This window comes from Haemaphysalis longicornis, unplaced genomic scaffold (genome assembly GCF_048455015.1).
Source record: "Haemaphysalis longicornis isolate Haplotype H1 unplaced genomic scaffold, Haemaphysalis longicornis Haplotype H1 scaffold_1, whole genome shotgun sequence".
Lineage (NCBI taxonomy): Eukaryota > Metazoa > Arthropoda > Arachnida > Ixodida > Ixodidae > Haemaphysalis > Haemaphysalis longicornis.
Window position 1 is genome coordinate 166,808,946 of NW_027526203.1, and position 15,494 is coordinate 166,824,439.

Here is a 15,494-nt window from a genome sequence, read left to right on the forward strand (position 1 = left end):
AAAGGAGGATTTTTACAGCTAACGCCTGTTTTTTTCGTTTTTTTTTTTTTTGTTTTTTTGCACGCGCGTAGGCCGAGAAAGGCTGCTCCCCGTCCGTCTCACTCTGGTACACCCCCTTCCTTACTTGTTTACCTCCGGCGCCTCATATTCTGATATAATGTGGCGTATACTGGCCCTGCAAAAATGTCTTGCCAGCAGTGCATTTGTGTTTAGAGGTCAGGCCAACTATACAGAGGTCAGTGTAAGCTTGGACTTTGTAAGCTGGCTTTCCCACATTGTGTGTTGCACAGTGGAGCCTCACAAAGAAAAAGTAGGCCGCAACGCGGCTAGAGAACAGCGACGATGATCGGGCCGCGAACGTCAAGCGTAAGCGCGATGCCCGTCGTGGGAACGAATACCGGGAGGCGGAAAACGCAAAACGTCGGCGTGTCTACAACCCTGCTGGACGCTTCCCGGCACGACAGAGGAGCAGGAGGAGAAACACTTTATTTGCAAACTGGGTCTAGGGGAGAGGGGTGGCGGGGGATGCGATGTTCTCCGCGACCTGGGCGGCCCGGTTGGTTAGTGCCAACTGCACTTCCGGGTCGGAGCTCTCCAGGGCCTGCTCCCGGCGTAAGGGGGAAGGAAAAGGGGAAAATGGGTCGTGGGGACACTCGCAATGGGAATGGTAGCGGGTATCCGGTTTGAGACATTGAGGGCAAAAAGGCGAAGGGTAGAGATTGGGGTTGATGCGGTGAAGTATAGTTCGTCAGGGGGTTGTGTGGGTTTGAAGTAGCCGCCAGTGGCGAGCGGCTTCGTGGGTGAGGGAAGGGTGTGGGGGGGATATATCCTGCGGAGGAGGCGGAAGTGCTGGGTAATGTCCCGGTACGAGACTAGAGCGTTCCGTTAGCTGGGGGTGCCATGGGTAGAGCCAAAAGAAGGGCCGACGGCGCTGTTTAAGCGGGAGTTTGTGGCCAACCAAAGCCCAGATACAGCCTCTCTGGTCATCCACCTTCACAGTAAAATGGCACCGACTCTTTTTTTTTTTTTCAGTATGCAATGCAGCAATATTCCCTTTGATTCTGGTGTACCATCTTGTCGAGTAGAATTCGCGCTATTATAGTGTAAACGGGGATGTTTGAAACCTTCACGCACCCGCAGAAACATGCAATTACTTTAGTTATATTTTAGCTTCTCATCCGCATAACATGACGTTTTTCTCTCATTCTGCTGCTGTTACAGCTGCTGACGAGCCCGGTGCTTCGGGAACGGAGAAAAAGGCCTCAAGCGCTGCTGAGCCAGCCGGAAGCGTGTCGCAAGGTAAGCAGCTCTTCAACGCACCTCAAAACGAGAAGAAAAGGAAACGGACTTCGCGCCACTTGTTAATGTCGCTGGTTCTTGAAGGTCTAAGCTTCATTGCTTTCGTTGGGCGCCAGGTGTAGCATCGCGTAGTTAGTACAAAGACTGTTAGTGCAAACAGTAGCATTGGCAATGGTGCTTAGGCACTTAATAAAAAAATATGAAAAAGGGGACCCTCAGGCGGACATAACTCAGTGCAAAACGTCATGCTCGCATTGCGTCATGTCCCTGGTCAAACGATCGACTTTTTTTTAGTCGGATCGTATGCTGATCCTCGACATTCGCCAAATCTGCACCGTTGGGGCCTGTGATTGGCCACACTAGAGCGTTGCGACGAAAACGACCTACGAAGATGTCGTACATAGAGTAGAGAGGATTAACCAAGAAGCTTGGAGTGGGTAACTGTATCATAGGTCAGACACAACCACAGTAATTTGCGTTAGTCATGAGGTGGCGTCGCCACCGCGGCAACAGTGGACGAACAATCATGGACTCACCATCACCACTGGCGGCAAGTCACCCGGCACCCACACAAGTCCAAGTGTCGCACGAAATTTTGAAATAATTTTTAAGACCATTCTGCTGACGCTGCACTTCGCGGCGCCGTTTTGGAGTCGTCGCCTCAGTTTTCTTACCGCCGTTCTTGAATCGACCATGCCTTGACCGTGATGTTGGCCCCTTTCTAGTTAACTGCAACCCGGCGGCTTAGACTATTTGGGGCTCTTCAACGCATAGAGTTTCATACTAATATACACTAGAGGGAAATCTGGCGCCACTGTCTAGGGGAGCCGCGCTTCAGCGAGCGTGCCGTCATGTACCCGGCAGGTACGTTCCACTTGTCCTTGGCATGGCTCACGAACAGGCTGAAAAGTTGACTTTGGCTGCAAAAATGCAACAATATTACTGCAGAAGATTAATAAAATTTGTTCTGTTATTATAAAATTAAAGCTCCAGAAAGATTTAATTGTCAGGGATTATTTAGAAGTTTCATGGATGATGAACAAAAGAACAATGCTACCCTTTTGGCTTCAAGACGAAAAAGAAGCCATGTGGCTAACCAAGCCAAGGAAGCGAGGAACGTCGCTAGCTGCAATGGCGCCGCCCACGGCGGCACGCGAATGCAGCGCCAGATTTCCCTCTAGTATATATTAGTATGAAACTCTATGCTTCAACGTTTGCTGAAATCTGGACACGGGAATTTTTGTTTTTCACATCAGCACAAAAACGGCCGCCGAAGCCGGTATCGAACCCGCGTCCTCAGGCTCGCCAGCACAAAGCCACCGCGGAGAGATTTGAGTCAGATTAAACTCTCGGTAAGATTTATAGAAATTGAACGATTCGAGCCAGTAATCCCAGTTTTCTTTTCTCGCGGACCATTTCTGTGATAATTCTTTGCGGATTCAAATTTCCGCCTTCCCGCTGACCACACTGCACAAACAACGGGCGCCTCTTATCTGCCAGCTCCTGTTTTACAACTGAGAATTAAGTGCTCGCTTTCTCCCCCTCATCGCCGACTCGCCGCTCGTCCGTTCACTCAGTAGATCGACCTCGGTGCTTAGCGTCAGCCGCTATGTTCTGGGAGGAAACAAAAGCGCTTCTTTGCTTTATCAGGGCAACTGGCTTCTGCGAGCGACCCTAGATACTTCGCGGGCGAGGATCCCCTTCGTGTTTGAATGATATTTTTCCTTTAGTTCAGGTGCATTGAGCATCATTTTATCTATTCTTTCCGTCTAACAGCAGAGCTGTTTAGGGCTCCGTTCGTCGCACCAAAAAATCTCGAAGCCTCAAGAAAAAAACATGTGGTTAGGGAGGTCCCGGGAATCGAACCCGCACCTTTACGCTGCGAAACCGGCAACCTAACCACTGAGCCCACCCCAAAGGCCGAAGGGGTGCGGGGTTAGCAGCGGCGGGGAACAATAACATTCGCACCAAACTGGAAAGGAAAAAAAAAGGCGCTGCCCGTGGTTATGAAGCCGGCGTCTATCCGATTGGGCTATCATATATCATTCCGGGCGCATAGCATTTCCTTAGGGTTCGTAGCGCGGGCGTTGGCTTTGGACTTGGCCGCGGGTTCTAGCGCGTGCTAACGCGGTCCACTATGGGGGCAATGCGAAAGTCTGCGGACGAAACGATCCGGGCCTCCCAGTCATGGAGAACTTTCAGCGGCAAGTTCGAAAATAAGTGTGAGGTGCAACAGCCGGGTCTCCGACGAAGGGAGAGGTGGCCGCCACCTCTGCTGTTTCTCCATCCTTGCACCACTGGTGCAAGCTGCGCCATTTTTTTTAGACTTTTTCTTTCTTGCTGCTTTACTCTCTCCGCCGTTATTTTGCAACCCCTAGCCGCTCATGCTATAGGGTAGCCAACCGGCATTTACGTTGCGATTTTTTCTTGCTTGCTTCCGTCCTTCCTACTTTTCTTTCTTCTCTTTCTTTCTTTCTTTATTTCTTTACATGAGCCATCCTACTCTCGAGGTGGGCGACGTGCGAAGCCTTCTCGCGCACGACTTAGAGTTGAGACAATTTCGGTGAAATATGTATGTGGAATTTTTTATCTTGAGCGTTGGCGGTGGTAATATCTAAAAAAGCACCTACATACATCCACACACGTTTAGTTTGACCTCACTGGTTTTGACAATGGTGTCTATTCATAACTAATCTGCTCAAAATGCATGTACAAGTAATTAGACGTATAAGCTACAGGAATAGGTCGTGTTTTGACTTTATGGTGCCTAATACTAACTAATGTAGTGAAGATGCGTATTTATGGGATGAACGTATAAGTTGGAGGCCGAAGTCATGTTTTGAACGGCGGACGACTTTGTTAGTGGCCGCGTGCAATAAATAGTGCATACAACGGCGGGTTCGTTTTCCAATGCCTTCCAACGCTGTCCAAGACCCGTGGAGCCTCTGAAATTCTTGTTCGCGGACATAGAAAATACGTGGACGCCGAGCCATATCAGCTTATGCTTAAAAGTGAAGTTTAAAATGTGTGCTATTGAAATGCCCCTCGCACAAACAAACGCAATGGTCTATAGAGGCCGCAGCTGATTCCAAACTACACAGACGAAGAAACATCGACAACCATTGTTCGTGTCCGCGCGCATGTGCGAGCACACCGTCGTAATTAGAGTGGGCTGTTGCCAGCAAATACGGGTGGGGTTACGGGTGTGGAGTCACGTGGTGTGCTGTTCAAACAGACATTCTGTGCTGCACATTCTTATTGGCAAATAACAGCAGCACGCCCGGTCGTGCTGTCAGATTTTACCTCTATTTCATGAGCATTTTAATAATGTTCATAGTACGTATGAAACTTCAACGTATGTTAATTGTATCAAAGTTGCATATGAAATGAAACTTTCATTGTTTAATTTTAATAACAAATTATGTGTTCTTTTTTTGCACAAGTCAGCGTTGCGCTCTCCCACGCACTCACAACGCGCTGAAGCCACGCGCTACCGTCTCAAAAAACCAAGCCTGCCCAAGTTTGTGCACTTTGTTGCCTTTTTTTTTTTTTTTCCGCGTCACCTAAAAGCAAGCCGTACCGAAATCAATCGCGCACGCCCATCCCGGCGAGACTCTCCCTAGTGCGTTCATTACCGCGAAGGGCCTCTGAGGAAACCATCTAGTCGGGCAGACGGGAGCCATCGTGTGGCCGTCGATGGAACGCCCACGGTTCCGTCGCCCACGCCGGCGCAGCCGAGATGAGCGCGGCTTTTCACGTCAACCACGAACCGAAAGAGCGCTGCGCGGGCGGGGGCGCCCAAACTGCCGTTTCTCCGCCAGCGCGCGCGCGCAGACGGTGGCGGGTGTATTTGTACGGCCGCGATATATGCGCCTGCGAAGACAGCCGCGCTCAGCCCACGCGCGAGCGTCCTCCCGTACGCGAGGGCGCGACATCATCCCCGCATTCATGCCCACTCGGCGGCATCTTGGTTTACCCAGGTGCTGGTCAATTCGGCGGCTGCATTTTGCCGCTGACTTGGGATACATCGTGATGCATGCTATAGCGCCGCTTACATCGCGGTCGAACCGCAGCGGGGTGTGTAACTGCGCCCATTACGTACGCAGGTGACATAGGTCGTTCCGTTTGACGCCTGACAGAATCCACTTTCGGGGCTTGTGTGGGGTGGCGTGATTCCGCACAGAATTCAAATGTACTTCTGGGCACAGCGGTGGGTTGGGGGGTGTAGTCGACAACTGAGTGCTACTCACGACCCAGTGTCTCATCCTGGATAAGCAATTGGCTCTTTTCGCCACTCTCTGCTGGATATTTTTAAAGCTCGAGCTCTCGCAGCTGCGCTGTCGCCCGTGGATTATGACTCTGTACCACGTGACCGCTACCAACTGTCCCGCCTATAATCCGGGTTCTTTCTGCCTCCTAGTCAGAACTTTCAGCCCACAGCTGTGGTGGGCTATTGGGCAAGAGGAAACAGGCTACTGACACTCAGGAGGATGGCATTCCATGGAGGCGGGGCTAAGGGGGGAGCTCATAAACTTCTGATTCCGGGTGTCGTCGCGGAAAAAAAGGAGGCAGCTCAACACGTGTTTCCTGTGCCTTGCAAAACTGTCCCGATCACATCGCGCCATTATGCCTTTCACACTGGGTGGACAGTCATCCTATAATGATTCCTTGAGTTCACGTGTAATAAGGGCTACCACACCCCCATCCTAAAGCATGCCGTATAACATTAGGGTAAGCATGTTTCTAACTAGACGTACTTCCGGCCAATCGGGTACCCTTGCCTGCGCCTATTTGAACTTCACTAACCTGTGGTCGGTGTGTGGGCAAGAAGAACTATTTCTCAACAAAATGCGGCCGAACTTTTCAAACCGCACACATTGAGCGAGTCAGTATCCCATTTACAGTTGCGAAGATACCACAAGTCGAGAAAACTGCTTGGCTATTCTCTCTGATGGTGTGCGTCAAAATGAAGCGTTTTCCCTCCACGCCACGAAGGCGGATTCAAGAGCTAAGTCCGCTCGTTCTCGCTACAGTCCTTCCGAGGCGAACCAAACAAAAATTGTCATTCTTAGTATGCATACCAGCTCCCCTTGTACGCTCCCCTTGTCCATCTACACGTGGAGTCATTTTCCAAGCGCCAGAGTTCGCCAGCGTCAGAGCATTTGCCTGTAGTAAAGCCCGCTCGGAGCGACATCCTTTTATAGCGCGCGCGTTATTCCCATTGGTTTAAATTAGCCAAACTTTGAGTGGCCTCCCGCGCACCATTGAGAGCCGCCACACAATGGCGGCCTCCTTCCGGAGCTGGCACACAGGGAGGCAGCGGCGCGGAGAAGCCAGCATCCTCTCTTTGGGACTGGCAATACATAAAAGCCCCGTTCCTCCCTTTTGCGCTGCTCGCAACATTCAGGCGCGCACGCGAAAGCGCCCAACCGCGAGCGCGGCCGAACGACACAGAAGCGCCGGGAGGAAGCCCGCGCTTAACAAACCGTGTGCACGTCCCTCCCCCACCTCTCGCTGCAGCGGCACGTATGCATGCGCGCAGCTTGTGTGTATAAAGAGTGGCATCCTTCGAGCTTCATTGTCGAGCCTCGCGCCCACCGCGGGCGGACGCCGGCAATGTCGACGTCAGGGCCGGACCTGTTGCGCTGCAGCCACTCTCCCGTTCTGTTGTCGCTGCATCGACGTTCGCAATGAAGGCTGCATCCGTGGACGAGCTGATACATGCAGAGACCCTGCGCATCACCCGCACCCCCTTACCTCTCTACCGCGCTCACCCGGCTCTCGTAATTCTGTGACAGCCACTGGCGTCGTCGACTCTGCACTTAGCTTGGTCACAGGCTGCTACTGTTTTTAGGACCTGGTGTGTGTTTACTTCATTATTTTTTTTTTTACTTTGCAGCTGACGCTTCGACGTTGCGGGGTTCTAAATCGTGGATATGTCATCCCGCAAGAAATATTTCGCTGCAGAGGAAATTCTATAACACAGCCAGCTGAGGAGGCTGTCCTCTCCCCCTCGCGCTAGAGGAAACACCTCCGGAGGAGGTGTGCGAGAAAGTGACCGTGACAGGAGCGCAGTTCACGTGATATGCTGACGTAGCGCCTCTCCCAGCCGGCACGGAGCGAGGTGCTGCGCACCCGCGACCTCATGCTCAACAGCAGAAGTGCGAGAGATTCAACGCGAATGTTCGTACACTGAAAGTGCTCTCACTGAGCAAACCTGGAGGGTACACCGAGCTGCAGTGGAAACTACATCAGCTGCTAACTCTCACCGAACAGCCGACGTTCGTTCGAGCACTTGCCATGTGACTCCCTGAATAAAAGGGCTATAGGAAACGAAGTTCAGTACGTGGCACTTGCATAGTTGCCGGCTGGCGAATAGGGCCTGGGGCAGTTTAAGACAAAATGCCAAGGTGTCCCATTCGGCGAAAAACAGACGTTGGTGTTGTAGTTGTCCGGTACAGGGAATGGCCGCCGCTGTGAATAGTAAATGAGAGAAAAAAAAAACCCGTTCTTTAGAGAAATATATGGTTAAAACGCAAAGATTCCTCCCATGCAACCTGAGTCAAAGTCAAAGTAAAAAATCCAAACTCTTCGGCCATGTCGGCATGGCGGATCAGATAGGCGACGGCTTCATAACACGAGGGAACCAGGTTCGGTTCTGTCCACGGGAAGCTTTTTTCTAGGCGCTTCGCGCTTCTTCTTCTTCTTCTTCTTTATCGTCATCATCATCATCATCATCATCATCATCATCATCATCGTGTACCATTTGTGCAAACCAATTGTGTAAAGCTGGCTTTCCTTCAGTGCGTTTTGGTGTTACGATCTACGGCCCGAATGAGGCATAGAAAGTTTCGCTTTAAAACACATTGTAGTTCGTATGAGATTTGAACCCGGGTCTCCAGAGTGGGAGCCGAGCCTTCACCAGCGCGCTATTTCTCCAGGTTCCCAGCGGTGGGACAAAATTTAGTCTACTGTATGCCACACTGCCGCGTGACACGGGAACGTGACTGCACGTGAGCAGAACAGGGGTACCCCAGCCGCGCAGAACTCTGGTTCTTGAGTCGAAGCTGAGGCGTGCGTTGCCAGTTTGCTTGTTGAATGGATTCGCTACAAAAAAGACGAAGAAACGAAAGTGAAGAGACGCAAATACATTGGAGTAGTAAAAAAGTCTCATGAGTATCACTAGGCTTTCGCCTTCATATCACGTAAAGAGGTTTAAGCGCCCCAGAATTCCTTTATTTTAGTCCCAGAAGACCATTATCCAAATGTATTTACCCAACAACGGCCTCCTAACAAGGCAAAAAAGGGCCCTTTTAAGGTAAGGCGCAATTTATAAGCCAACGGGGATGAGAATTCAACCTCTTGTACGTTTAAACTATTTGATCCCTCTGTAAAACTTAACAGTCGCACATCAGCAGTGAAATTAGCGGAGTTGCTATGGTGCCCGCTCGGAGAACCGAAGGATGAATCAGCTCAGTGCCTGACCACATTTCCAGTACCGACAACTCCTTAACGCCTGCGCTAAAAGCGTCCACGCACCCACGAGAAATTGCAAGAAGGGTTTCGCTAAGGTCATTTTAGGCCTAATAAAGCTCCTCCAGGGCACGTCGTGCGCCGGCGTTTTCGCAACCGTCGCACGCGGAGAGAAGCGAGTTCTCTCGGTCGACTACATTGGTACCACCAACCTGTGACGCTTGACCTGGTTTCGCGGCTGCGGAGGCTCATCGACGCCTGTTCGAAACCCTTTGTGCGCGGCCGCTCGTGACTTCGACGCGCCTGTTTTCAATGGCGCCAAAGAAAGTCGCCCCGCTCCGTCTATCGCCGTGTGGACTCGCTAAATGAGCGCCTCCCGAGCCTTCTCAATTAAGGCCACGCTTCCGTCCGCCGCCGGCACTGCCGCGCTCGACCCGCCGCGGGGAGAACAATGGGCAAAAGGCCGCCCCGGCTATATATGCACGCCGCAACAGCGCTGGGCGGTGGCGAGAAGTTTGAATACCGGCGAAACAAAAGCCTCCTGTCAGACTTTGTAGCGCTGGTTTGCGGAGCATTGAAAAACAAAAATCCCCTAGTTGCGCTGACGACCATTCCTAAACAGTAGAGTCCAGTGTTGGGCTCTTTCGAGTATGGCTCAACGTCGAAGCTCAAATGGAAGCCGTTATTGTTTCACGGAATCCGTTACATGCCGTGACTCTAGCCAAAACTGCCTTGCACGTCTACGTACAGTATTTTAAAAAGGTTTCTAGGCCACACCGAATGTTATAGGCCGCAAATAATTAAATATTTTTTAAAGAAAGCTTATTCCTCAAATACGACACGAATGTTTAGTGACATAAAGTGGGTGCAAGCACCCTTACTTCTTATTGTCATAAAATAAATCGCCCACTCTTTGATGTTACGCTTTTTGCTTTAATTGTTAATGGCCGAGGAACCTCTCACGTGGCCCTGAAAATTTTGACAAAAAATGTACGTCGCGATACCACCACACCTCGGTCCCACTTCACCTACCTGTACCTGTACGTGCGCTTGGGGAATAGATCCATACAGACTCTCTACTACCCCTGCATCCCAAACCTATAGTCTTGAAAGTAGGGCGGCGTTTTGGTTCCGTGGTTATGTCGGGATTATTCGTCTCCTTTGCGAGGGGGATACCAGCAGTGGTATTTAAGGCCCCCCAAAAACTGTCTGTCCTCGTGCCAGGCACGAAGATATACGAATTTCGAAACGCCGAGGCAGGACTTCGCTCCATTACTCCAGACCAAGCCTATAGACTCATCGATATTGACCCCTCCCCGCACCCCCCACCCCTAAACCCACGCAAAAAAAAAAAAAAAAAAAAATCCCTTCTGAACATGGTCTGCACTCTCTACACTTAAACCCAACAATGTAATCACAAATTGTTTACAATTCTTTAGATAGTTCCTTTATACGCTGTGGTTTGTTTTACGAAATAGTATACTGCTGAATATTTTAATATTCCCACGTGCGAAATCCGTACAAGAGCACAGACAACGCTGGTGGGGCATGCCGCACATTACTACATTGCCGTCTATGTTTACATACGCATTGCCATACATTGCCGTAGTTTACATTCGCATTTCTTCTCTTTTCCGGAAAGATAACAAGTACGCGACGTACTGTAATTATTAGTGCGCAAGCACTCTGGCGGCCGCTATTGTGGTTTGGCGGCGGCGACGGCGACGGTGACAGCCTCGGCGTCGGCGTCGGCATTGTAAGCTAGTGAGTGAACAGAAAGAAAATGGCGGAGGATAGTGTGGCGAAAGTGGGAGCCGGAGGGCAGTATGTTGAGCCCGCACAAGACGTTCGTCGGAGCGTCTGGCGAAAGTGTCAGGGGGAGGGCGGCACGCGCTGCTATGGCATCATCTCTGTCACTGCTTTCTTCTCACACTCTCGCCAGACGCTACTGCGCGTTCGTGGCTCATGCGAACCTCGCGACATTTGCGCGGGAGGTTCAAACACGATTTGCAAAAACATTTTTGCTGGCGGCGGCGACGCACTTCGAGATAACAGCACAGTAGCGCGCCGCTGTACGTTCGCTGGTCACGCGATCACTTCTTGAGACGCAGCAGATATGCCCCGTGACCGAGAAGACTGCAGTTTGCGCTGCGCGCAAATTTCGCAATAGGGAGTATAGTTATCGCAGTGCATTTTTTTCTCGGAGTACAGGAGTGCCCCAAAAATACTTCCATTTTTACAGATTTTGGGAGAGGGCAAGACTGATCAACCGGCACGTTCTTGCATAATGGGCTACGTGTTTCTCGCAGGAATGGGAACTTTATCCGGTTGGTACTGTTATATTGGCCGCAGAATGAGAAGTTTTTCCAATATCTGACGCCCTAGGTGTGAGAACAGAATACTCTGTATTCCCAAGACCGCCCACCATCGTGTTTGTCTGGATGCCATTTGACTGGGCATCCTTAAACTGCAAGCCAAAAGTCAAGAGTCAAAATCCTCCCGCTCCCCCTTCCGTCTATGTTTCGGGGATTTAATAATCACTGTCGCATTACTCCCCAACGTGTTGCGACTCTAACATGAATTAAGAAACGTTGGCGGGCCTTGGCGTCCCTTTGAGCTGCATGAGCGTCTAAGGGGGTTTTCCAGCGTGAGAAGCGGAAGAAGTAACGGAATGAATGTCCCGCTCCTTATTAGGGATTTCGGTGTTTCGACTCGCCCCGCTAACACCGTGATGGGCCATGTGACATCGCTCCCCGTTAGAGACAGCGTTATGAGGAGCCACGTCCCGATCAGGCTAGACATCCGGGGACTTGGGGCGCAGACGCAAGGGCAGATGCAGCACACACCCAAATCTTTGATCAGTATATCCTGATAGCGCTTTGAGCATTAAGAACATTAAGGCAACTATGGGGCTAGGAGCAGCCGTTAAATAATTACGAATTGACAAAACAAACAAAAAAAAAAAAACAGGCGGAAGCACACTCGATGTTTATGTCTTTCTTAGGAACTGTATTGAACGGATTTTTTTAGATATGTCTGTGTAAAGCACCCAACACCGAGTACACGACGAATCTACGGGTGTATTACATGCTGGCATCTGTGGAGCATTTTTAAGTTTTCAGAATGCGAAGGAGCGGTATCATTGCGGAAAAAGAATAGCGGATGACTCTGCGGAGGAGGCTGCAAACCGAGTTCGGAGGGGGGCAGCGAGAACCTGCTGAAATTAGTAAAACAATGGTTCCAGCATTTGGGATACCCCGGAAGTCAGAGCAAAGTTAGGAGTCACAGGCACCGCCTTCTTACATATACCACTCGGCATTTCGCTGCCGAAACCCACCGGTTCCTTCACGCAAATGAAAAAAAAGAAATATGGAAAGAAATGAAGGAAGAAATGTAATGAAAGGAAGGAAGCGAGAAATAAAAGAAGAAGGCGATGAATAAAATTGGAAGGAAGCAAGGAAGCAAGAAAAGAAAATATAGCGAAAATCGAAAGGGATACAGCCAGGGAAAGTGAAAAAAAAAAAAAACGCGACTAAATGAGCCCAAAAAGGAATAAGAAATATTCATCGTTTGCACACAGTGTTTCAATAATAAATAGACCACTTTAATATACCCGCTTTCTTATTCTAAACTGTGGTTCGTTTTTCGCTTGGACTTTACAAGAACGTGGAATGTAGTCGTCTATTTCATTTGGCACCAATGTAGGGCTCGGCTCATTCTGAAATTGTATAAAAGCAATTTTCGAAGCGTGGCTTGGGCCGTCACCTATTATTTATTTTATTTTATTTATTTATTTATTTATTTAGTACCCACAGCGCCTTGCGGCATTACAGTGGGGGGGGGGGGGGGGGTGTACAAAAAGGCAGTCACAAGAAGTACTTATCAGCAAGCAAGAAAGCAAGTTATAAGAGAACGCATATATACATTTCAAATAGCTGAAGACATGCCACAAAAAAATACTGCATTATTAAAATAATTCAGAAAAAGGCACTCACAAGTACTTTACACAAGCGGGAATCGAAGGTTCAAATTACGACAAAACAATGGAAAGGGCATATAACATTTCCGATAGACCTCAGACACACCACGTGTGTCTGATTTTATTTTAAAGCGAAATGAAAGTATCTTATTTTAAAGCGAAATGAAAGTATAAAACTGTTGGCGACGCTGTTACATTGTGGTAATTTATTCGTAATAGCGGCCTGGGCTCGAGTAGGTGAAAGAAAAATTCTATTCAATTTTTAAATGACCAGGTAAATGCCCTCGTACCGACCTCCGCGCCCATGAACGGCTACAACACGCTTTATACAATAGGCAAATTATTTTTCTACGTGATCAAAATAGCGCTACGGTCAGGACACGATAGAAACTGACAAGAACGGGCGCCGTTACGCTGTTGAAAATGCAGTGCTGCGGCAGCAAAAACCCGCACGGGATTGATGAAACGTCAGAGGATGAGGCTTACGAGGAATTCAAATTTGAAACAGTGACTCACATGCGCACGGTTAACTGCAGCGGGCATATTAAGTTTCAGGAGGTTCTCTTTCTTGTTCTTTACTTATTCGCCCGCGTTTATGCAGCCTGTTCCTGGGTTATTTTATTTACAGGAAGACTATTATCCCAGGTTTGACGTTTTGCGACTAAATTCGTGATTTAGGATGAATTTTACCACACTATGGGGCCTATATTTCTGTCTCCTGATCAAAAAGATCAGTTTTTTCGTTAATTTAAACGTGCGAATCAGTTTCTTGCATCCTTTCGTGTAATGTCAAGCTTTCCTTGGAAGAAGAAAAAAAGACAAACTGAAAATGCGCGAAAATTAAGCCTCCACGTTACGTGCGGTTAAGCGCCGTTTCGGTACATGTACTCCGTCCGTATGTTTTTTCTGCTCGTGACGCTCGGGCTGTTACTGTCGTCTTTATACGGTTTGCCATTTTCTGGGCAGCCTACTTAATTAGGCGCTGAAAACATCGATACTCTGAGGAGGTGGCGGTTCGCACGGCCTAAATCGACCTGACAGCCTGCCGGCGGCTCGTAAACCCGCATAGATTGCCGCGCTAAAATCGGCTTGAATAGGCTTTGCGACGCGAACGAAACAGGCGATCGAATAGCACGAAGCAACGCCTGGCTCTTAATACTCTCCGCAAAGTCCGCAACGCCGTCTAGGAAAGAGAGCCAGCATGCAAGCTACTCCTTAACCTCCGCTCTCTAAGCAGCGGTAAATGTCACAGTTCTACTACTAAAGTTACTTTTTATCCTGACAGGTCCAATTCTGCCATCGATCTTCCTAACGCGGCCTGGTTCATAGGCTCTCTCTAACGGGAGGCATTCGATATCGTGGTTGTTTCGGCGGCCGTCGTGCAGTCGTCAAGCGCGCGCGACCGATTGGGAAGTTTGCGCCGGTCGTATACACGCAACACTTCCTTCCAGGGAGGCTCATTGGACACACCTGAGCCGGTTTCGGTGCGTATAATGCTCGGGCGGAACGCGCGAACGCATAAAAAAGCGCGCACGCCTGAATGGGTGAGCTGAGAACGGCGAATAAAAGGGCCGCGGAAGGAAACTTTCGTCCACGACAGGCTCCACCGCGGCCTTTCGGGGAACTCTCCCTAATGAGGCGATCGTTAATCAGCCGTGTTGTCATTAATCGACTCTCGCCCTCCGACCACCGTGCCCGCCGTCCTCCTCGATTTCTTTTTTTGGCCTGCTTGCTGTGATTGACCCTTGGCGGACAAGTAGAGACAGCGCGACGTGTTCTCGTCGCATCGCGGGGCCGAATTTCTGGCTGAAAATAAATTCGTACACGGCAATGTGAAACCCGCCTGAAGCTAAGGAAAGCAACAGTATCGAACACAAATGATACCACAGTGGGAAAAGGTCTCATTCCATCTCAGCTTGTGGAATAAAGAGCCACAGGATCGCTACTCTTAATACTTTTAAGAGAGAGAGAGAGAGAGAGAGAGAGAGAGAGAGAGAGAGAGAGAGAGAGAGAGAGAGAGAGAGAGAGAGAGAGAGAGAGAGAGAGAGAGAGAGAGAGAGAGAGAGAGAGAGAGAGAGAGAGAGAGAGAGCACTCCCGAGGTTCGTGGGGACCAATATGCCCAAAACAGTTGGACTGACCCCGCTGGTTCGTCGCCGTCACTACAGAGGCATGTTAGCTGCCAAGTCCTTCCGCCCGTCTGCCCAAGCGCCATCCTTTCCTTGAACGTTACTTCTTGAGCACAGCTTGCCGCGGAGAAAATGCAGATGTGGGTTTTTTTCATTGCATGGCACGATTCAATCAGAGCGGGAGCGGCGTAAACTTCCTGACGACACTACCCACTGAAGCCGTAAATCATAACGCCACCCCCCGCCTCCCTCATATTCTCCCTTGAAGGCGCTGGAAGAAAATTAATTCGTCATCGTCATCGGTGTCATCATCATCATCATTGGCATTGATGGCATTGCGCTGTATTTCTGCTTCCACTGGGCTTGCGTGTGTCTGCGAGAGTAAACAGCGGGTTGATATAAAATTGAGAGGGTGTTGGTTGATATACACGCTTCAGTCCTCATTTGCTGAAATAATTAACGCCGAGGACGTTAGTTACCAACGTAACTTTGAATGCCTGATTATACTGCTGCCTTAGTACTGAAAAATCCTCTGCATGCAAGCAGCATAATATTTGCGCAGGGTTTTAAATCGTCATGTCCTAACCATGCACGTCAGCTCGTCTACCTACTTGCC

General features: G+C 49.7%; 1 protein-coding gene across 3 annotated transcripts in view; it reads left to right on the top strand.

The window, feature by feature from the left end:
- LOC144139027 (uncharacterized) overlaps positions 1–15,494 on the top strand; it is a 281,828-nt gene that overhangs the window by 162,330 nt on the left and 104,004 nt on the right. For all 3 annotated transcript variants that reach the window (XM_077671522.1, XM_077671526.1, XM_077671533.1), the window contains exon 2: positions 1,222–1,299. In XM_077671522.1, coding sequence (XP_077527648.1) covers positions 1,222–1,299 — 78 coding nt within the window. The remainder of the gene's footprint in view (positions 1–1,221; positions 1,300–15,494) is intronic.